Genomic DNA, 23,386 nt, shown 5'->3' with positions numbered 1-23,386 from the left:
ACATTTTCCAAAACGTTATTCAAGTATAAATTACCAAAATTACCATAGATTGACGTAAATTACAGGTCATTTTGCAACCCTAATCCAGCTCCATACATAACAGGAGAAAATAAATATGGAGTGTGTGAAAATGACATAATACAGCCAGGCCTTCAGTATATTAGATCAAAAAAAAAAAAAGATCCCTTGAAATTCAGGACCAGGCTATCAAACAACTCATATTATCATGGGATTTAGTAAAACCTTTCTGTTCTTAGTGCTCCACATAAAACAACAACTATGACGAGATTGAGCAGACTTCAGAGCAACACAGAGAAGACCCAGACCACACACAAAGCAGAGGTGACACTACCTACTGATAACTCCTTGTAATTTGATGTCTCTGTTCTATCCAGTGAGCACATGAGCCAGTAATGCCCCTAATCATATTGCATTTAAAGCCAGAGAAGATCATATTTAATTTAGACAAGATTAAGAATGTCGCCTCTCCTCTTCGTTACTAAATCTACAAACGTATTTGACACTCCATAAAAGTTAGTTACAGCAGAAAATGAATATACAAGATGTTGCCATCTACAGCTGGCTGGGCTATGAAGAAGAGTGGACTACTTTTCTTCTTCACCATGTCTTATAACCAACAAGTCTTTTACAAAATCTAATATGTAATAGAAAATCCACACAGGTACTCTATGAGCACTCAGAAAATCCTCTAATTTTTATACCAAATAATAGCATAAAAACAGGCCACCAACCAAACAGAGCTATAAAAGGTGCATGGGGTGGAACCTTAATGCATTTGGAGTGGAGAGAGAGAGACAGATCAATTGATTAAAGAGATCAATGGCACCGCTACACCGACCGGACACACAGCTCGTTCTGAGGGTCCGCTGCTCGTCACGAGGGTGTGTGTGTATGTGTCTGCAACGTACCATTATACCACCTCTCGCCCCCCCACACACACACTTCTGTATCATCCACCCCACACACATCACACATCAATTAAAGCCTTTCCATTTGCCTGCCCTTGTACACTATTAGCACCCGACTCGCCATCGCTGTGTGTCTTTAATCTCCAGGAGATGTTCCCATTGATGCTACTATTGATTTGATGTTCAGGCTATTCCTTTCATCTTGTGGAACTCAAAGACCTACAGAGGAGAGTCATCCCATCCCCATCCTCAGTATGTTGGGAGAGCTTTAACCCTCTATTGGCTGTCTATGTTGCATTAGATGACAAGCTACATCTATCACATCTATCCAACCGCCGTCCTCAGAGAGAGATGCTGCTGATGATCCTCACTGATTTATAGACTGAGGGGATTCACAGTTTCAGATTAGTGCATCCAGTGGTGTAATGGAGGGTATATGCAGGTATACACCGTATAACCACTTCCTTTCAGTCGGCATTGCATATACTCACTTCTTAATCCCCACTGACAAGTATCAATGTAGTGTTGTGGAGGTATATGCCGTATCAATTAATAAGGCTGATGTAACAGATCAGAATGTTTAGCATAAAATCTTGATAAACTATTATTTCTGAACATTATTAGAGCAGCAATGTGCACACAGCGGTAGGCCTATGCGTGAATATTCTAAAATGTTCCAATTTGTAGGAAAACACTGTTCAAAAATACGTTAACATACGACCTGTTTCTTGGACAGAGATGGAAATATCCATTCAAAATTTTGCAAGAGGGGAGATCTTAAGATGCAACAACTATCATGGGTTGCTAATATGACTAGGATAATGCCTTTGGCTGCTAGACAATGAAAGAAAGTTGATTTGAAAACAAATAGAACAGTCAGGAGAGCGCATATGAGGAAGTGTTTATAAACTATTTCACTCAACATTTCTATGGTCAGATTTTGGCTTGGCATTCCTCATAATATGAAGTAAAACGTCCAGGTTTCAAACAATGAAGGAACAGGAAAAATATAGAGGCTAATAATAGGCCTAAACGTCTTCTGGTAGATGGAAAGACTTTCCCAAAAACCTTCTCAATTAAATGTTAACTAGCTACAAAGTAGCCTATGCCTACCAGGCAGAATGATATCATGATTATTTGCATCAATCCAGTGGCCATTTGTTTTGCAAACTCCATCTCATGGGCGTTACAGAAACACCAGTAATCAAACAGTGCTAGGTGCCTGCACACTTCAATTAAAGGCTAACTATACTCAAAAATCTACCTTTCTAGATTTTTTCCAGACCTCAAAAGTGGTCTCCTGATGTGGTTTAATCATTTTTGTGGACTTAGAACATCCAATTTAGTAGTTTTTCTATAAAACAAGTGTGACTTTTAGAGCGAAAACCAGATTATTTTTGTTTTTATAATCAGAAACCTGTGAATTTCTGACTCAATTGACAGCCTCAATTATCTGTTTCAATAGTATGCCTACTATTATCCTACTAGCACAGTACAGCTTGGGTTGGCCTGACTGTGAAAGACAAATATGGGATTTATCATTTTAGGTCATTCAGAGTACATAACTTTTCACACTGGGTGCAATTTCTTCGCCGGGTGGGCCATTTGGGAAATTACAGTACACCCACTTCTCCAGGCACCACTACACACTGAGTGCATCAGTGGAAGTGACGGATGCTAAAACACTGTAGACAAGACAGAGTTCGCTGGGCAAAGTTTTGCATCTGAGCAGGTGAGGAACTAATTACTGTTCTGCTTGTGAAGGCAGACAGGCCAGCTTCTCCCCAGAGCTCTGTGTAAAAGGAGTGACTCACACTGGGTGCATCCCAAATGGCACCCTATTCCCTATATAGTGCACTACATTTGACCAGGGCCCATAGTTCCATCTGACTGGCCACTTCTGAAAGAGTCAGCTTCTCCAGCAGCAGTCAGTGTGCCAGGAGCCAGGAGTCAACAGAGCTCTGTGAGAGCCAGCAATGAGCCAGTAATGAGCCAACCCAGTGAGGGCACAACCACAGAGCAGCACTCCCAGCCCCAGGGGGGCCCCCTGCGGCCAAGCATCACATAGAACCACTGTCATCACTGGGTTACTACTCTTGGCCCGGGTCACTTGGCTGGAACGCTCCCCTCTGCTCCACCTGGGTTTTTTTTAGAGAACATGGTTGCCAGCGATTCTGGGGTCGCTGCCAAGCTGCCTAGCAAGAGGGTGGTATTGGGCAATCGATCATCTGTACAAATAACATAGTAAGCCTCCTCACTGTATAATTTTCACCCCAAAATAAAGTGCCATGCAGGGCCCTTCTCCTTTGCTCTGCCTCTCTCAATCTCAACCTAAAATAGTTGCTGAGAGGGCCGGAGGGCACTGCATGGCTCGGACATGGTCTCGCACGACCCCGTGCACTCCCTCCATCCCTTCTGAAAAAATGGGCCTTATTTGTCGTGCGGTCGGTGAATTGTTTGGCGATGATTTGTAATGTAAATATGCGGTTGCACATGTGAACACAGCACCCCCCGAGTGAGCTCCACGGCCGCTGCTGCATCCCATAATTGCTCCCTGACTCTCGTCTTCCAGCGTGGGGCTTAGCGGAGCCAAGAAACTAACCAGAAACAGCCTCCCAGATTCACGGCAACAGTGAGGTCCTCACATGCAGCCGTAGATATGTCCCCCGGCCTTGTTTCATCGCAATCCAACAGAAACATGGAAAAGACGAGTGTGTGTGCCTCGGCACCGCCGGCCGAACCCGCTCCTTCCAGGCAGGCTTCCCTCCCTGCTACTGCGCCTGGGACATGGTATGTGCTGGGAGGGAGGCTGCTGGGGAGAGGGGATGGTGCCGGCACGGACCTATCGCTCCCTCCTCACATCACATTATCCATCACGCAGCTAAGACCCCCCACTCCTGGAATCAAACCATGACCACAGCACACAATGCCACAATTCTAACATCTGACATTGTTGCCTTCTTATACATGGAGTTTGTGTTTACCCTTCTGAACTAACAACTCTCTGAATTTAAGGAACATTTGTATTCACTGCATCTAATTCAGTTCTTAATTCAGAGCTGAGGGTTCACAGCTGCTGGGATGAGGTCGAAGAGAGAATAATGTATCTGACAACTGTGGTTTAAAATAAACATAGCTACCTGCAAAGGTTAAACATTTGTTATTTTGCTCCATTTGTGACAGCCGCAGTAGGAAAGAGGATATATTTTCATACTGGCCCCCCGTGGGAATCAAACCCACAACCCTGGCGTTGCAAACACCATGCTCTACCAACTGAGCTACACGGGACTACAGTTGAGACTGAGAGCGGGTCGGACCCTTAAAGTTTCCATCGCACTGCGCCCTGTAGAGGAACTGCTGTGTTGTGTTGCTCAGGTGACACACACTAACAAACCTGAGCTTTATTTTCCATGGTAAACCACAAGAGGTTTACCCTCGCACAACTGTACACAATGAGACGAGACAAGCTGCAGACAAAACCATCTACAGTGTACCTGGAATCTACTCTTAACACAACTTCCTAGCAACAAAGCACAGTTTTCAGTAAATTAGAAAGGTAACATTTACTGGGTAATACAAATACCAGAGATCACAATCACATAGAAACACGTCTTATAGAGGAAAGTCCTTTCTTCATGCATTTCATCTCATGGTACAGTTGTTTAATAGTGAGGATATCATCTGTGTCCGAAATGGCATCCTATATGGGCCCTGGTCAACAGTAGAGCAGGTAGCTTAGTGGTTAAGAGCGTTGTGCGAGTAACCGAAAGGTCGCTGGTTCTAATCCCCAAGCCGACTAGGTGAAAAATCGATGTGCCCTTGAGCAAGGCACTTAACCCTAATTACTCCTGTAAGTCGCTCTGGATAAGAGCGTCTGCTAAATGACTGAAAAATAAATAAAAAATATAGGACATGCTACGTGCACATTCTGTACAATACTGACACGCATACATGGAACAGAGGCATCTTTTTCTCATCAATATAAATCAGTTTAAGATGTGCTGTGTTAGACTGCATAACATTGATTAGCCTATGTCCTCATCCATGTCGCCCATGCAACTCCCTTTAAGGCAGCTCCCTCTGTAAAATGACTGGAGAAGTAACCCAGAATCACATCTAACAAAAGATGCCCTGAAACAAATGCTATAAAAGTTGTCAGGTTTTAAGAAATAATAATAATAAACATTAGTTTATTATATTGGTTAAGTTAGGCCTATTAAATAACATTACACTCCCTATAGATATCATATCCACTTCTAAACTTTGCATTAGAAGCTGACCGTACTACGGGCAAAAGGGACTTTCGGGGACTTTCTTCCTTCCTTGTGGTAAAATGAACCCCCCAAAAAATCAACAGTCATCACCCTAGTTTCCCCTCATCAAAAATGTTGGCCTGAATTAATGAGAAGGGACATCTATTTGAGCTGGGATGGTTCTCTGCTTTTAATGAAGACAACGTTTTGGCAACGTCTAATTCGACACATTAACTTGGAGCCCTCTTTGTACAAAAACCCCCCCACAGAGGATGGGAGGAGGACGAGGATGGCGTCCCTTTGAGACTTGGACCACAGAGAGAGGAGAGGGGGCCCTGGGTCCTCTGTCACAACATTCTAATACGACTAGCTGCTGTAAATCTCCCAGGCTGGACGCGTTCTGGAGAAGAGATGAAGCAAGGGTAGCATAAAACGACAGGGGGTCGATGCATTCCCAAATGACACCCTATTCCTTATATAGGGGCCAGGGCCCTGATCAAAAGTAGTGCACTGTGTAGGGAATAGGGTGCCATTTGGGGCGTAACGTCCTCTGTGCTTCCAGTCAGTTTGACTTGATAAAGACCATCCACTCTCTGTCTTCCATTCAGAAAAGACAGCCAACCACAGTGAGTGGCCTATTCCTCCAGGAACACAACAGTGCTCTCTCTCTCTCTCTCTTAGTCACCCATGGCATCTGCTGCTCCTCTTAGGGGGGCTGATGACTGTTTCCTTTCTGCTAATACACACATGCTCTACCAATGCATTCTAAACATCCGTCATGTCTTGAACATCAGTTAACTGCCCGGACGGACCCTTCTTATATTTCATCTTTAGATAGGATAAAGGGAGGAACATAATGATCTCACAGACAGACAGACATGCAGACAGACAGACATGCAGACAGACATGCAGACGGACATGCAGACAGACAGACATGCAGACTCGGTACCAGTACCCCCTGTATATAGCCTCATTATTGTTATTATTTTGTGTTACTTTTTTATTTTATTTAATAAATATTTTCTTAACTCTATTTTTCTTAAAACTGCATTGTTGGTTAAGGGCTTGTACGTAAGCATTTCATGTTAAGGTCTACACCTGTTGTATTCGGCGCATGTGACAAATGACTTATGTTTACAATATGAGAGAGTGTGAGTGGCCAGAGAGAGGCATTAGCTAGTTAGTTAGTTAGTGAGTGTGTAAGGCTGGGCTGTATGTGGGGCTGTAGGACGGTTAGGGTGTGTCTGACAGGGGGGTTACGCTCTGGCCTCTGCCTTAACGGATTAAGGTTACGGTTGTTCCTTGAATGCTGCCTGCCGTGGACGGCCGTGAAATGGTTAAGGTGCTGCGAAGGTGCCTCTGACTGTTTCAAGTCGTTCGCGGTGAGGTGTACCAGGTGCACACGCGGTTACCGGCTTCTCATTGTTTACTGCTAACTCTCTTCCGCTAGCGCTCTGTTTCACACTCTCTCTCTTTACTCCCCCTCTCCCCCCCCCCTCTAGAAATCAGATAAGGTGCTGAGAGAAAGGAGAGGAGAGTGAGAAAGAGGCTTGTTTTACGCTCTCTCTATCCTACCTCCCTCACTGTCTATGTTGAGTATTTTCCGCATGCATATACGTTAACGCACACACTAACACAAAGAGTAGATAAGTCGTCTAACCACACTACACATCACCATCACTGTATTCACACAAGCTCTTCGACTTGGCATTGATATACAGGATGTATGTCAGAGGCCCAGCCACCACAATGCCTACGCACACACCCACACCCACATAAACACACTAACACACACATTAACGCTATGAAACCTGCACATCAATGTCCCAAACTACAGTGATACGTGAACTAGGTCTCACATCCTAAATGTGAACCAAAATGTTCCCTAACAAACAGAGGTGTGACAGAGGTGAGTGGGAGGGACTTCAAACAGGTGTCATTACATCTGAGGCAGGAAGGGTCTCCCTCTGTATCCACAGCACACAGCTGCGTCCCAAATGGCACCCTATTCCCTATATAGTGCACTACGCAGGCCCTCTGTATCCACTACACACAGATGTTCCCTTAGAACCTCCCTTTAAGCTCAGGCACTAAAGCACAGCTCCGTGGCAGAGCTCTGCGGTTTCAGCTGAAATGGTGGAGCGTTACATTAATAACTTTCATGTCCACCATTAAAAATGTCTATGCTATTTTTTGATGCGAGATTTTCATTTTTTCCTTCTACCCGCCTCAGCTTGTTTGATATCTACAAAGACCTTGCTCTCGATCCCATAAGCAAAGCCCTATTTTTAGACATGAAATGGTTTCCAGTTGGCTCCAGACAATCATAGAGGGAAAACCACAGAGAAAACCACATTCCATAACATTTGAAAGGAAGGCAGCGAGCAGCTCGGCGGAACTGGGATGCCTCTTGTTTAACTGGTGGAGCGACTGAGATGAAATGGCTTTTACATCCTCACTCACTCACAACGCTGGGGTACAGCATTGCCTCAGTAACTACCACCACAACCACCTACTCTCTCTAAAGACGGCCCAATCTAAAGTGTGTGTGTGTGTGTGTGTGTGTGTGTGCGTGTGTGTGTCTGTAGGAATGTGTGCTTCCCCTTCTAGGAAAAAGAGAAAAAGAAAAGAGTAGAAATTAGTTTCTTTCTTTCTTTCTTTTTTTCTTTCTTTCTAGCTCTTTCTCTCTCTTTCACACACCTGCTTTTATATGGCTGTGTGTGTCTGGGAGCCCTCCCTGCCTGCAGTAGGAAGTGCATCATTATCTCAGGGCCCCTGTCTCAGGGATGAGTACACACTCCGGCTCTGACAAAACATATCAGCTTACTCTTCAGGGACTGTCTGAGACTGAGACCTACAGGAATGATACAGCTCAACGCTGCTTCAAACAAACCACAGTCTCACCTTGGAAAACAATCCAGCCAGGCATATATACTCATTTCATTGTCTTCTACACACAGTGGAATGAAGTTCACAATGTGTGGCCGATTATCCTTTCCCTAACTAAACATTGTTTCAGAAACATTGTGATGACAAAAAACTGTTTGAAATAAACATGGTAATGGGTGGATATAAGATCGTAAGAGATGTTAGCTGAAAATGTTAGGGGACATTGCTATTAATGTTGAACAAAGACTGACTGAGTTACCCTTTGGAGTCAAGGATGGAAAAATAAACGAACAAATAAATTCCATTCATGAAAGAAAAATAGGACAGATGATGTGATTGGAGAAATGTTAAGCCTGGAATCTTTCTCTCTTTCTCTCTGATTTATCTTCAGTCTGACTCCCTTCGGCAGTTAGATGCTCTTCCAAACACTCAAACTTTTATAACTCAATAAAAATACATCTAAAATATCTTTCAAATTAAGTTATTTTAATGTTGGTAAGTATTGGGCTGACTGGCCCCAGCCCTCCAACTGCCCTCCTCTCTACCAGAACCCACACTTAGCCAAGCAAAACATATGGCCATATGTGATTAGATGCTACAGATACAGTACATACCCTAACATGCCTATTCTTCTTGGATGGCTAAGCGGAACCCCAAAAATCCTACATGTTTGCTTGTCAACACAGATTTCACTCCCAACCTCCCAACCTCCCCTTCAACACAATACAGTTCAACATTCAACTTTCAATGCCAGTGCAGTATCTGTGTAGTACGTCTCTGGAAGTGGTCCTACAAGGCACCCTATTCCTTATATAGTACTACCTTTGACCAGGACCCATAGGGCTCAAAATAGTGCACTGTATAAGGAATAGGGTGCCATTTGGGACGCACCCAAGGAGTGGTCGCACAAGGCCTTGGGCTGAACCTTCCTTTTGCTGGGGTCAAGCCACGGCCCACCACCACCCCGGCTGCCCAGCCCACCCTCTAACCCCCACCCACCCATCCACCCAGCCCGGCCCCTGAATGAGCCAATTCCCAGCCCCAGACGTGGTGGAGCCACCCCAGCCGCATGGGCAAGGCACACATGGGCATGATCACAGCGGCTTAATCCTGTCCCATCTGATACCCATCTACCAACAGCCTCACCCACCTACCCACCACCGCCGCTCAGCTCTGGTTCACTCCTGCTGCTGTTGTGTTTCTCCCGCTCTGCTTTGCCACAGCTGGGCCTGTCCCTTGCAGCAGCGGACAAACGTCACATGACCGTCCATATATTTATTTATATATTCTTAATTCCATTGCTTTACTTAGATTTGTGTGTATTTGGTATATGTTGTGAAATTGTTAGATATTACTTGTTAGATATTACTACACTGTCGGAGCTAGAAATACAAGCATTTCACTACACCCGCAATAACATCTGCTAAACACGTGTATGTGACCAATAAAATTGATTTGATTTGAGAAGTGGGCAGCACAACCTGTGACTGAAGGCTGTGTTCCTGTGTGGCCTCTTGAAAGGCACCTACACAGCTTGTAATCATTTACAGTCATTTATAATCATGTTACAGAATTTGTTTATGTAACGTATGCATTTCCTGTCACCTACCCCTTCGGTCTAATTATAACCATTTATAAACTGGGTTGTTCGAGCCCCGAATGCTGATTGGCTGACAGCCGTGGTATATCAAACCGTATACCACTGGTATGACAAAACATTTATTTTTACTGCTCGAATTACATTGGTAACCAGTTTATAATAGCAATAAGGCACCTCAGGGGTTTGTGGTATATGGCCGATATACCACGGCTAAGGGCTGTATCCAGGCAATCCTCCTTGCTTAATTAGAATACACCCCCAGACCTAAACACATAATAGTCCTAATCTAACACTGTGACACACACCTTTTATAACATGCCTAATCCACACTGGACAGGAAGCAGGAACACAGTATACGTGCGTGGCCAACACAGCCCAATACAGTACCACTGTTACAAGGCATAGGACTGTGTTTATCCTGACCTATTCAAAGGGAAACCAGAGCAACAGTCAGTCAGTCATGTGTGTCACTGTGTGATGCTACAGCTAACTCTGAAACGACAGTGATTAAGGCAGAGGTAATAAAGGGACACAGTTTCATGTTATGGAGGAAAATTCCACCGCAGCAGGCCTGCACAAAGAAAGCGCATCAATATGAAATTTCCACCCTGCTCTAAGAACACATGGTACGGCCCGTCGACAGAAGACACACATGGTACGACCCGTCGTAGCCGGAGAAGACAGAAGACACACAAGCAAAAATAGGTCGTAAAGTTTCTTACAAAGCCAGATGAGAGAGAGAGCACATGGCAAATCATGCGCACACCAGTCAGTCACCCTGTCAACAAGACAATAAACAACAAACACCACAATAACAACCACACTGTCTCACACTCAAATAGGCTTGTGAATGGTCACACCCCATCATCCAACACACTTCTATTTCATAGTGGAAAAACCAATGACTGATTTCCTATTCTAACCCAGGCCCAGATGCTATAGATGAGATGACATCACAATGGACGGCGAGAGAACAGCGGCTTAGTTCACAAAGGAGGCCTCCACTCACTCACTCGTGTGCTGCTAGCTAGCGCCCAGGAAAACAATGGTAACCTGCTTGAATGTCACACCTCTGAGGGGTGATCTCCTCCAACCCTCTCTCCAGGGCCCAGCTTCCCACTAGCAGCCCCCCACCACCCTCCTCCATCTCCCCCTGGCCCTCTTCCAGTGGTGGGTCACGCTGCTGAGTTCCCAACCCAGCCTGACACATACCAAATGGCCAGGGAGCTAGACACAACAGGGTGAGAATGTGACAGCTGTGGCCCAGGCAGGCCGTTAAAGCTGAAACCATCAGCCCAGTGGCACAGGAGACAGTCACTCACTCTATCCAGGATACAGTGTCCCCAGCCTGGACACCCCAGCTCCAGAGAGCCCCATCACAGACATACACTGCCTCCTCCCTCCCTCCCCACCAACCCACCCACCCACCCATCTATCTAGCTATCTATAGTCCCCTATAGAGCAGAGGCTCGGCGAACTCAAAGGTGCCCACATGTTTTGTTCTGCCATCTTCACGCTCTCTTTCCTCTTGCTTTTCCTGCACAGCAATCAAGTTTTTTCATAAACATCATCCTAAAACATCAAAGCGATACCACCCTCTGACATCAATAATCTAAAGTCACGGTTATATAAGCGGGGGGATTTTTCTCTCCCTTTTATAAAAAAGTACAGGCTGTATATCCTTTAAAATATGATTCATCTGGGGGAGGTGATGCTGTATGAAGACGACGTGGCGGCACTGTGAAATACAGTAACAAGAAATTAAACAAAACCTGCTTCCCATATGTCACATGGTCACCCTAGTCATTTAATTTCAATTACGTAAACAGGAAGCCATATGAACATGTCTAAAACTACAGTGTCCTAGTAACACAAGTACCTCAGCCCCAGATTGGAATTTGGAGAACTCAATGTTTCGATAATTACACATCAAATGGGTAAAAAGCAGGTTACCTTGTGTTCCTGTACTTTGTTATGCTTCGGTAACCCCAGACAATACTATATTTATACCTATTTGCATAGTGGAGACTTAGAAGGAAGCCGTTCTATTTCAACCCCCTGTGCTGTGCTGTGCCTGCCTGAATGATCAACATGTTCCTGTAGTTTATTCACTGCAGTCTGAGAAGCTGAGCATCTGGGCTGGATGGGGGACGACACTGCTCTCCCTCCTGCTTCATTCAGTCCGGCTCTGCAAACAACACCAATGGAGCCGTCGTTTGGTTTGCTCCCGTCAACCAAAGAGACACCTGGGTGCAACACCCCCTCTCCTTACCCCCCAGCCCACCTGTAAAGACCTTGCAGACAAACACAAACAGATGCCCAGGAAGAAACAAGTAGAGCTGAGCGGCTCCTGGCGGAAGATTCTAGATTTAGAAGACTGAACAGGAGTGTTTATTAGAGATGTGCTCTGCTCACTGCCGAGCCTCTCTCCTCGGTGAGTGGCACTCTTGTAATTTTTTTAAATAAAACCTTTCAGTGAAACTGAGATTTTGAGTCGAAGACTATAAAAGAGAAACCTCAGGAGCAGATGCTGGAACATCCACCTTTCAGGAGAGCTCTTTAATGGACTCAAAATTGGGGGGAAAACAAGGAGCGTGTCTTTTAAGTGCCGTGTGTGATGGGCAAAATATCAGTCAGAAAAACACACACTTCCTCTCCAACACCTGTCTTTTACTCTCCTTCTGCTTCTTCTTCTTCTTTTTCTTCTTCTTCTTCTTCTTCTTCTTCTTCTTCTTCTTCTTCTTCTTCTTCTTCTTCTTCTTCTTCGCCCATCAGAAAATAAATAAGAGCATGAATAATTACAGCTATAAACACCTCGGGGGATTCAACTGGTTTTTGATATTTTTTAAATGTTTCGGCCTCTTAAAATAGGCTCCTACACATTTTCTCTGGAGGCTTCTTTACAGCCATCTACCTCAGAGCTCTGAGGATGAAGGCCCCTTATCATTGTTTGTATTAAAATCTGCAGCCTCTCTGTCATTTCCTGCTGTTCCTTTTTAAAGTGTTCGCTAACTCTCACCTGAGGCTCAGAGAGAAAGAGAGAGTGTGGTCTCACCCTCTGCATCCCAAATGGCACCCTATTCCCTGTATAGGCCTGGTCAAAAGTAGTGCACTATATAGGGAAACGGTTGCCATTTGGGACACACACACTCCCTCACTGTTAGCCTGCCCTGTCCCTGTACAGGACTGCATTGTATTGTCAACATCACCACACAATGTGTACCAGTATGCTTTAGTTGGTCTCAAAGTCAAAGTTCAGGACATAATGTACAGTATGTACATTCTCTGACTGACACGGCTTTCTCTGAGTGTTCTGCTATGGTCATTACATCTATTAGGCTACTCCGCCACCACCAGCCATCATCCTTGTTAATTTCAATCATCTCCTGCTTACATGTTAAATGACAACAAGGAGCAGTTTTGGGGCCATCGCAAGTTTCCAAGTAGCTTGTTCGCACACACACACACAAGCGGGCGCAAAGCCGCTTTTCTTTAGCGGAGCATAATCCAGCACCACTGCTTCTTATCGTTGTCAGTCAGAGGCACAGAGCCCCAGCCCCTGGGCTTGTATGCAGGGATTACAGGGGCTAAACCAGTGTTCCTGCTAGTGTTACCCAGGGACTAGGGGCTGGTTAAACAAGTCAGTGTTCCTGCTAGTGTTTATCCAAGGACTAGGAGCTCTAGTGTTTATCCAGGGACTAGGAGCTCTAGTGTTTACCCAGGGACTAGGAGCTCTAGTGTTTATCCAGGGAATAGGAGCTCTAGTGTTTATCCAGGGACTAGGAGCTCTAGTGTTTATCCAGGGACTAGGAGCTCTAGTGTTTATCCAGGGACTAGGAGCTCTAGTGTTTATAAATAAATAAAATAAATTGGTCATTTAGCAGACGCTCTTATCCAGAGCGACTTACAGGAGCAATTAGGGTTAAGTGCCTTGCTCAAGGGCACATCGACAGATTTTTCACCTAGTCGGCTTGGGGATTAGAACCAGCGACCTTTCGGTTACTGGTACAACGCTCTTAACCACTAAGCTACCTGCCGCCCCATAAAAAGTTTATCCAGGGACTAGGAGCTCTAGTGTTTATCCAGGGACTAGGAGCTCTAGTGTTTATCCAGGGACTAGGAGCTCTAGTGTTTATCCAGGGACTAGGAGCTCTAGTGTTTATCCAGGGACTAGGAGCTCTAGTGTTTATCCAGGGACTAGGAGCTCTAGTGTTTATCCAGGGACTAGGAGCTCTAGTGTTTATCCAGGGACTAGGAGCTCTAGTGTTTATCCAGGGACTAGGAGCTCTAGTGTTTACCCAGGGACTAGGAGCTCTAGTGTTTACCCAGGGACTAGGAGCTCTAGTGTTTATCCAGGGACTAGGAGCTCTAGTGTTTATCCAGGGACTAGGAGCTCTAGTGTTTACCCAGGGACTAGGGGCTGGATGAACAAGCCAGTGTCAACAGCACTTCACAATGCCAGACAATGGTGTGTGATCTGGGGAGTTGCAATCATGGGCTTTGCTTGTAATGAATCCATTGATCTGGGGAAGGACAAACACTTAAGGCACAGATAGTTCAGCACAGAAGCACTGCCGAGACACACACACGCACACACACAAACAGAGAGAGGGAGAGAGAGCGAGAGAGAGGGAGCGAGAGAGAGAGAAAGATTTTATCCTGTTTTCTGCATGACGATACTCAAAAAGTTCACTGACAGAATTTAAGCGGAGCACCCAAAAGTTCAGTTAAGAGCATTAAGCCGCTCATGAAAACTCACTTCGATATATTTGAAACAAATAATTGGCCTTTTAAATGTGTTCACTGCTTAGCTCTATGCAAGTCCTCAAGTTTCAATACAACAAAGAAACAATGTGAACACATCCGTGATGAACTGTTCTTTACATTCTAACTGAACAGGGTAAGTGGGATATGATTTAAACCTGCCCCAGTCTGTCCGCTAGACAAGTTAGCGCCTGTGATCCACAAAGTTAACCACATCTTCCACATCACAGGCTCTCTTGGCTCTGATGATTGTCCTGACTGTCTAGCCCTCCATGAGCACAGCCCACCGCAAACATCCTCCTCCTCCTCCTCACCCCTCCAGGACTCCCCCACGAGAGGAGAGAGATAGGTAGAGAGGAGAGAGATGGAGAGAGAGAGGTAGAGAGGAGGCAGAGAGAGGAGAGAGAGGAGAGAGAGGAGGCAGAGAGAGGAGAGAGAGGAGAGAGAGGAGGCAGAGAGAGGAGAGAGAGAGAGGTAGAGAGGAGGCAGAGAGGGGAGAGGTAGAGAGAGAGAGGTAGAGAGGAGGCAGAGAGGGGAGAGAGGTAGAGAGAGAGAGGTAGAGAGGAGGCAGAGAGGGGAGAGAGGTAGAGAGAGAGAGGTAGAGAGGAGGCAGAGAGGGGAGAGAGGTAGAGAGGAGAGAGATGGAGAGAGAGGTAGAGAGGAGGCAGAGAGAGGAGAGAGAGGTAGAGAGGAGGCAAAGAGGGGAGAGAGGTAGAGGAGGAGAGAGAGAGGTAGAGAGGAGGCAAAGAGGGGAGAGAGGTAGAGAGGAGGCAGAGAGAGGAGAGAGAGGTAGAGAGGAGAGAGGTAGAGAGGAGAGAGGTAGAGAGGAGAGAGATGGAGAGGAGAGAGATGGAGAGGAGAGAGCAGGCAGAGAGTGGAGAGAGATGGATTGGGAGATGAGGATGAGGGTATTGTGGTGATGATTGAGCTAGAGAGGAGGCAGAGAGAGGAGAGAAATGGAGAGATTCTGGTGGCTCTCAGTCAGAATCCTCCATCCACAGGGCTTTGACTCTTTCAGGCAAACCTCTTCTACTGATCCCCTCAAATTAAACAATGTTTTCTGGTAATCCAGAGCATTACTAACCCTATTCGATTCACAGCTACACACTCAGGAGGAAGCTTTATTCAGAGAAAAGCTAAGGGAAATCTAGTACAGAATCTGGGATCGTCTCAAATCGCCTTCTTTAGACACTGTCTCTGGAAGGACAACTGATATCTACATTAATGTTAGATCCAGAACATAATTCCCTGGCATGTCCCATGAAACAATTCTGTAATAAGGGTATTAGGACACACTCGGCTTAGGAGGAACACGCTTTCCAGCCGCATGCGTTTTGTTTTGAGACATTGTAAAATGATTTCTGTGAACAGAATAGATGTGCGATGTTTGTGAAATTCTTTTGAAGAGTTTAATAACTTTAAGCCTGAAATAATGATTGTTATTCAACTATCTGGGGGAAGAATTAGCTAATTAAACTATTTGTTTAGTGAGGCCTTTGAACTCATTGAAGGAAATGTAATGTTTTAGAATTCTCCTTTCAATAGTCTAATACTAGTCTTATAATAGTCTTATGTATTCTTATAAAAAGCATTCTTACCCCGTGGATAGTGTAAAAAGTATTGTTTTTACTAGGACATTTGGCATGACTAAACAACAGACAAAAAAAATGAATACTATTTCTTTCATAGTTTCTGGGAGGTAAATTCACTAATTGTAACCAAACCCCCCCTATATAATACACATAATCTGCCAATTAAAAATAACAAAGATAAATTAAAGCAACAAATGAACCCCTGTAAAGATGATAGACCACCTGAGCTGAGATAGAAGCAGAGCGCCTGCCTGCGGGTGAGGGGAAGTGAAGACAGACATCACCTTGTTCAATGTAAACATTACAACTGGAGAACCAAACAGGAGGGGATCCACAGCCCTGTTTCCCCTCCCGCCCTATTGCCATGTCCCAAGCTATAATCACCATCTGCACCATCCTCCCTTCCTTTCAAGTGGTAGGTCGATAGATCTGCAGCTACAGTGCTGCTCCCGGGTAATTACAAGGGAAGCAACAAGTGAGCATTGTATGGAGCCGTGGAGACTCACTCACACACAGAAGAAAGTGCTCTTTATTCCCAAAACAATCTTTGAGAACCTCCGTGCTTTGCGCTGCGAGGCAATTAAGGATAAGAAGTGGGGGATGCATTCATAAGGAGAAATGAATGCACATTCATTTCAGGACATAACAATGGGAATAGTTAAGAGTAGTTTTCACAGTGTGTGTTTACTACGTAATGATAACTGATGTCTATGTAATAATGTCTCAATAAAATGTGTTAATTATTTTATAAATGATCTGATGCATTTGGAGACAAATGTAGCCATTACTTATAATACAAACAGAAGACTGTTTTTGGTCTGTATAAAATTTGTCTCACAGACGTGCATACACATATACACACACAAACTGACACTTTTTTAGGTAATTTGAGTGACAACATGACTAGGTCTCATATCTGACCCCATTTGAAACAGAGCTTCTGATTGTGCTAGCGTTTCTTCCAGAACACATCAAAGAAAGACTGTTGGAGTAGAATTAATGATGACAGAAACGTACGACCGAAAAGTATGTTTTTTTAAAACACCATGCTTAATATGGGAGTGCTTGCTGTTATTACAGATTTAACATCGCAGAATGTGCTTCACCTGATGAAAGATGCATAGTTCCTTGTTGATAGGGGCAATCAGCAGTTCCTACATCCATTTTTGGACTAATAAATTAATTATATGTACCCATTGATTATTGAAGAATATAACTTAAAAATACCTCATGAGCTTAGTTCAACTGTCGTACCCCATCAGAACCCAAAATATAACCTTGTTTTACTCCAATGTTTGTAAACAAAGTAAATGTAAACAAACACTGTATAGCCTAAAACGGCTTAAAATAGCTTTAAATAATACTTTTGAGATCATGGATGGTCAGTCCTTGCATCCATAGCTCTGTCTTTGAATTTGAGAGTGGTTACTTTTCTCCAGCCCTATCCCCCCTGCTTTTTACCTAAACAGTGGTGGGGAGTACACTTTGCTATTGTTTCAACTGCTGATTGCAGCTTTATGTTATATGTTATAAGCTACCAACCAATACACAGACAACATACAAAAGTGTAAGCAAAATGAGGGACTCACCACATTGAGCATGTTCACAGGCACATTTATATTTAACTGATTATGGCAGTAGGCCGAGTATGGCATTAGTCATGTAAACACCTTACTCTGCGATCTTAATCAGCGTACGGTCATAATTGAATTTGCATACGCCGATTAAAACACCTTGTTTTCTGAGCTATCTGTCGTATTATTAGGACATGTAAACACCTTAATCTGAGTTTCAGTTTGTATTTGTATTTGTATGTATTATGGATCCCCATTAGCTGGGGTCCAGCAAAATTAAGGCAGTTTATACAATTTTAAAAACATTACAATACATTCACAGATTTCACAACACATTGTGTGCCCTCAGGCCCCTACTCCACCAGTTGTGTATTTGATCTGCGCATGTGATAGCACCAGCCGAGCGAGCCTCTCTCTTTAGCGATTGTGAAGTGAATTCGGAACAACTGAAAGTATGCATCTTAAAAGTAGTTTTCCCATACAAACGTTATATCCAAACTCAGAATAACATGGTCACTGTGATAGAAGGTTTCATTTGATTGGTGATTTTCTGCATTTATCAAAAGTCCCATCAGGTAGCCTGATTTCAGATGTGTCCATGTAAACGTATTAATCGAGCTATTATAGTAATCTGACTATCAATAATAATCATATTGTGTGCATGTAACCGTTCTCAGTGTCAGTTAGTCACGCCTTAAAATATGTTTTGTTTTCGATGTGCTACTGGTTCCAACCATATTCAAGGTTGTATGCGGATGTAATTCACATCAGACACGTATGACTTTAGATTGTTGTTTTTTTACTTTCTAATTTCCTTCGTTTGTTGTCCTTGCATTTCACTTCAGGTATAATAGACTTTTAAACGAAGACGCATCTGATATCGCAAATTGTTTCATTCAGAGACCTGGAATAATGAACAATAATGATCCAACAGAGTGATGTAGAAGGTAAAGTGATGTGGACTTACAGATGGTGACACTGATCCATTGGGGATGTATGGGTCGGGCAGCATGAGAAACGGGTACCCTGGATACGCTGTTTTGTACATTCCTCCATCTTGATGTTTGGACACTGTGGAGAAAGACAAAGATGTGAGATTAGATGTTTTCTGATATTAATTTACCTTCAAAGAATCATTCATATTTGTTTTTGCTTTTTGTTTAACTATTGTAGTTATAAAGGTTATAATAAGCAGTTTTTTTACTATTAGAAAAAGTATTTTCGACAAATAATGATAGAGCTCTTCGAGAGATTCTATGTTACAGACTTGTTTTACTACTGTCACATATTTGTGAGACAAAGTGACAGCCGTAATCTTGCATCACAAAAACACAGGCAAACCCCAATCCTTTGTTGTTTGTCACCCACTACAATGGCTAGCCACTGATCTCTCTAGTCTAGAGTGTTGATGGTAACTTAAAATGTGCAATGCATCTTTACAGCCTGTCCAAACAGAGGGTCATTGATCCACATGGCTTGTTTTCAACCTTTCAGTTGAATGCATAAGTGGATAAAGTTTTGTGAGTTACTTGCCATATTCAAACATTGTTAATGAACATTTCTAACTTTAAATAACTTTTAGCTGCCCTGAAATTTGAGGTTCAGCACAGCAAGCAAACATTTGTGTTTTTGGCAGATTTGGCCCAATAGGGACAATAAATAAACCTAATGTTAAGTTAAAGCATGCTTTATTTAGATTTTATTTAGGTCTTTCAGAACGAAGCTACCTGAACCCTTATTACCATGGTATAACCTATGTAGCCCAGGGAAGGCAACACCTTCCTTTTATAGTCAGTCTATGATGCAACAGCACAGTATTGTCAGAAATCACAGACAACTTGTTTCACTGAGATACAATTAGCCTAATTCAGCTACTGTCTCGTTCTTAGTTCTTACCGCTGTCGAGATGCTCCCGGTGTTTCTCTTGATAACCTCTATGTTCGTTTTGCTGACCCCGTCTGACCGCCTGAGTGTCCAAAGCAACAGTAAACATAGATTAGTAACCTGAGAATTACTTTGAACAAGATGCAAAAGTTTCATACCAAGAACCTTTTCAATCTTACCAACAGCGCTTAACATAAGAACTCTCTCTCTCTCTCTGTAACCTACCGCTGCGTTCGGACTTTGATTTGTCTCCGATTCATTCACCAGAGACGACTTGAGGTCAGCTAAGTCCCTTTCTGTGAAAGCGTTTTCTTGAATTTTCTCATCTTGTTCGCCTTCATCCTTGAAGGATATCATTTCATCGTTTGCTCCTTGATCATCTCCTCCACCACTACTGAGCTGAGGCATGTTGCTTTGAAAATTACCCTAATCAGCGGTGCGCTCCTTTGAAAAAATAAAGGAAACTTCCTATAAACCTAAACCTCCCTAGCTTGTTGCACTCAGGTACGGCCAAAGTATAAAACAAAACAAAAGTTGCTCTGCTGCGGAGCGGCCCTGCAAGTTGAAAGTAATGTTGCCCGGCAGCAACAAATAGTGCATTTGAGCTCGAAACAAGGCGAGGGCTCCCAACATCAAAGATCGCCGACCGGTGATTGACAGATTCAATGACTTGTTGGGGGTTGTTTCAGCAGAGGGTTCCGCTCTTAAAGATACATCACCTCAGAGCCTGTTGGCCTTATTCATGACTTTTAACACTTCATCATGGATAAAGTTGCTTGTTTTTAACAAAGACTGAATCGAAGTCCTGGATAAAAGACACGTGAGCGAACGGTCTTTCAGATTCTTGTGCATTGATAGATATTTCCCACAACGCTATCTAGTGTGTAACATTGTTATAACATTGTTATACATTGTTGACACACACACACACACACACACACACACACACACACACACACACACACACACACACACACACACACACACACACACACACACACTGCTACCAGACTCTTAATATGATTGCTAAATACTGCACAATTTAAACACTTGCCCCCCAATCCCCCCTTCCACAAAAAAGGTGTAAATATTGGACTATAAATTGTGCCTTTCTGTATTATACTTATGCAAAAAAAAAAGATTAAATTCTACGAAGCCATTTACTTTATGTTCGTATTCTTATCTTTTATTATTTCTTATTGTTGTTGCATTGTTGAGAAGGAACCTGCAAGTAAGCATTTCGTTGGATGCACATTTCGTATATACCGTACATAGGACTAATAGAGAGAGAGAGAGAGAGAGAGAGAGCGAGAGAGAGAGAGAGATCAAGGATGTAGAGGGAAAAACATAATTCCTTCATATACAGTACATATTTAGAAACAAAACCATAAACCATGTTCGCCCAACTTTTGTGAAGTTGTAGAAATATTTATGTGAGATTTGTATTGACATAGTGAGAACATCAGAGACATGTAGGACATCCCCTGTAAACCATCAGAAAATGAGTCAAGCTCATCAATAAAAGAGGCATGGCATGTCGCAGCTAGTCTCTAGAGCACTTGGATTTTGTTGTAATCTCAAAAAACAGCAACTGGCTGGAATGAAAATATTTGATTGATGCAAAACAATATTTGGAGGGGAAAATAGAATGTAGTTCAGAGATGTAGACTTGGTGTCTGGTGCCTTGTCAAACAAGTAGGGGAGACCGGGGTTGGTTGTCACTTTTTAGACTATTTTCTACATTAATAGAAATACCAAGGTATTGGGTTGAAATAGGAGTTATAAGCCATCAAACACACTCTGTCCACTTGTGACAAGCAGCCCCATCGCAGGGTTGGTTGTCACACAGTATGGGGTTGGTTGTCACAGTGTTTGCTTATTCCTTTTGTAACAGGAAATGAAGCAATATAGCAAACAGTCTTAGAAATAGCCTTTCTTAGATTGAACGATATTCCTAACAAAATTCAGCATTTTATGCCTTGAGAACAACATATGTGTGTGACAGAAAACATTGTGTGAGAGAGAGGCAACAAAACCAGATAGCACAGATACCTCTGGCCATAAGTTGTACATACAGTATATACATGATGCATCGGGAAGATGCAGTTCAGACATCGTTTGCTAATTGGCAAGACGTTTCACAGAGACTTATTTAGAATACCTGCATTCTACAGTTCTACATCATTTATACATCGCCCAGGCATCTACATTCTATTCTGGTGTCGTGGCGACGTCTTCCAAATATGCAAACCGTCTCCACACTACATATTCCCAACACATTTTGATATGTCGGCCAAAGGTGTTTGTGTTTACTGGGAAGAGAGGTCTCTGTAGCAACAGCACAAAAGAGCTTGGTATTTATTGTATACTGGCAGTTGCAATGTCCCTGAACAATATGGTTATAATGGAGTTGACAGTGACAACCAACCCCACATTCCATGTGATAACCATCCCCAACCACCCCCTAAATGCTAATTAAGATGCTAGTTACCACATGGCTTGACCTAGCAACTCAGAAATAGGTTTGGAATGTAGCTCTCCCTTTCCTCTTTTCAACAACATGTTTCATGTATACTCCCATAATTCAAACATTCATGAAGAAAATACCAAGACATCTTATTTTTACCTTCACCTATGAAAAACACATAAATCCCCTCACCGCAATGTAGTGGTGGAGTGATTAGCTGAAATCTAGTTTCTCTTGAGTGATAAATCAGATCCAGCCTTAACTGTGCGATGTAGTAAGGAGTTGTAGTTTTCAACAGGCCAATATTCTACATAGTTTAGCACATAAAACTTGGTAATTAACTACAATGACCATAATCCATTGCGCATCTACTTGTCTGGTCTGTGTTTCTTTTATGCCTGCTTCAGAAGAGTTTCAAGTTTAAAGTTTCAATGTCACTTGCACAAGTACAGTGAAATGCCTTTCTTGCAAACTCAAAACCCAACAATGCAATAATTAATAACAATGTATTACTAGAAAAAAAACACATGAGAAATAAGAATAGGAAATATGAGATACACAATAAAGTAAGTAAGCATACTATATATAGGAAATAGTTAAAAAGTCAGTTCCAATACCATATTCACATGTGCAGGGAGACTGGAGTGATGGAGGTAGATATGTATGGGGCTACGGGGACTAGGCAACAGGATATAAGATAAACAGAGTGGCAGCAGCTTGTATGTGAGTGGGTGTGCGGGTGTGTAGAGTCAGTATAAATGTACGTGCAGATTATGTGTGAGTGAGAAAATGATGGAGTGAGAGGCAGAAGAATGTGCGATGGTGAGGGGATCTAGAGAGCAGCTGTTGCTTTGCGAGGTATCTCTACCTGAAAATACATGATCTAAGTGATTAATAGTTGGTATTCAGCAGTCATAAAAATATGCCTTATTTACTTTGAAGAACTACAAAATAGTGATTTTGTCAGACAGCATAGACAGCAGCTCTATAGAGATGAGATGACTTGGAATGAAATAATAAAGTCATCAAATAAAATAAATGTAATATATACAAGTGAAATATACTATTAAATTAATGTGAATAAATGATGGTTAATAAGTGATAAGCAGTACATGGGCAGTCACTACCATCATCAGACTTTTAATTGTTTTATTCTATGTTGTTACAGTATTCAACCCAAATAATCGAAACCGAAATCGAAAACCGTGATCATTTGTTAATAATCGAACCGAAATTGAACCAACCTCAAAAAGCACTAATTGCTCAGCACTACCTCCCTGTTTTTTCATGCTGACACGAATTGACCAGGTGGATGAGTTCTTTCAAAGAATTCACACAGTTTAATCTTACAATTATTACACAGCACCCTCTAGATTAGGAGTAATAAGCACCATGGTAACCAACCCGTGAGACAACCAACACACGGTCTCCCCT

At 43.0% G+C, this 23,386-nt stretch overlaps 1 protein-coding gene across 6 annotated transcripts in view; it reads right to left on the bottom strand.

The window, feature by feature from the left end:
- LOC121579234 (transcription factor 7-like 2) overlaps nt 1-20,117 on the bottom strand; it is a 67,087-nt gene extending 46,970 nt beyond the window's left edge. For all 6 annotated transcript variants that reach the window (XM_041893640.1, XM_041893641.1, XM_041893642.2 and 3 more), the window contains exons 1-3: nt 19,711-20,117; nt 19,498-19,567; nt 18,569-18,672 (exon numbers count right to left, since the gene is read on the bottom strand). In XM_041893640.1, the coding sequence (XP_041749574.1) occupies nt 18,569-18,672; nt 19,498-19,567; nt 19,711-19,893 (357 nt within the window). In that variant the 5' untranslated portion in view covers nt 19,894-20,117. The remainder of the gene's footprint in view (nt 1-18,568; nt 18,673-19,497; nt 19,568-19,710) is intronic.
- Nucleotides 20,118-23,386: the final 3,269 nt, after the last annotated feature.

Source organism: Coregonus clupeaformis, chromosome 13 (assembly GCF_020615455.1).
Source record: "Coregonus clupeaformis isolate EN_2021a chromosome 13, ASM2061545v1, whole genome shotgun sequence".
NCBI lineage: Eukaryota > Metazoa > Chordata > Actinopteri > Salmoniformes > Salmonidae > Coregonus > Coregonus clupeaformis.
Note: the sequence above shows the minus strand (reverse complement) of the source record. Positions and strands in the feature narration are given on the sequence as shown.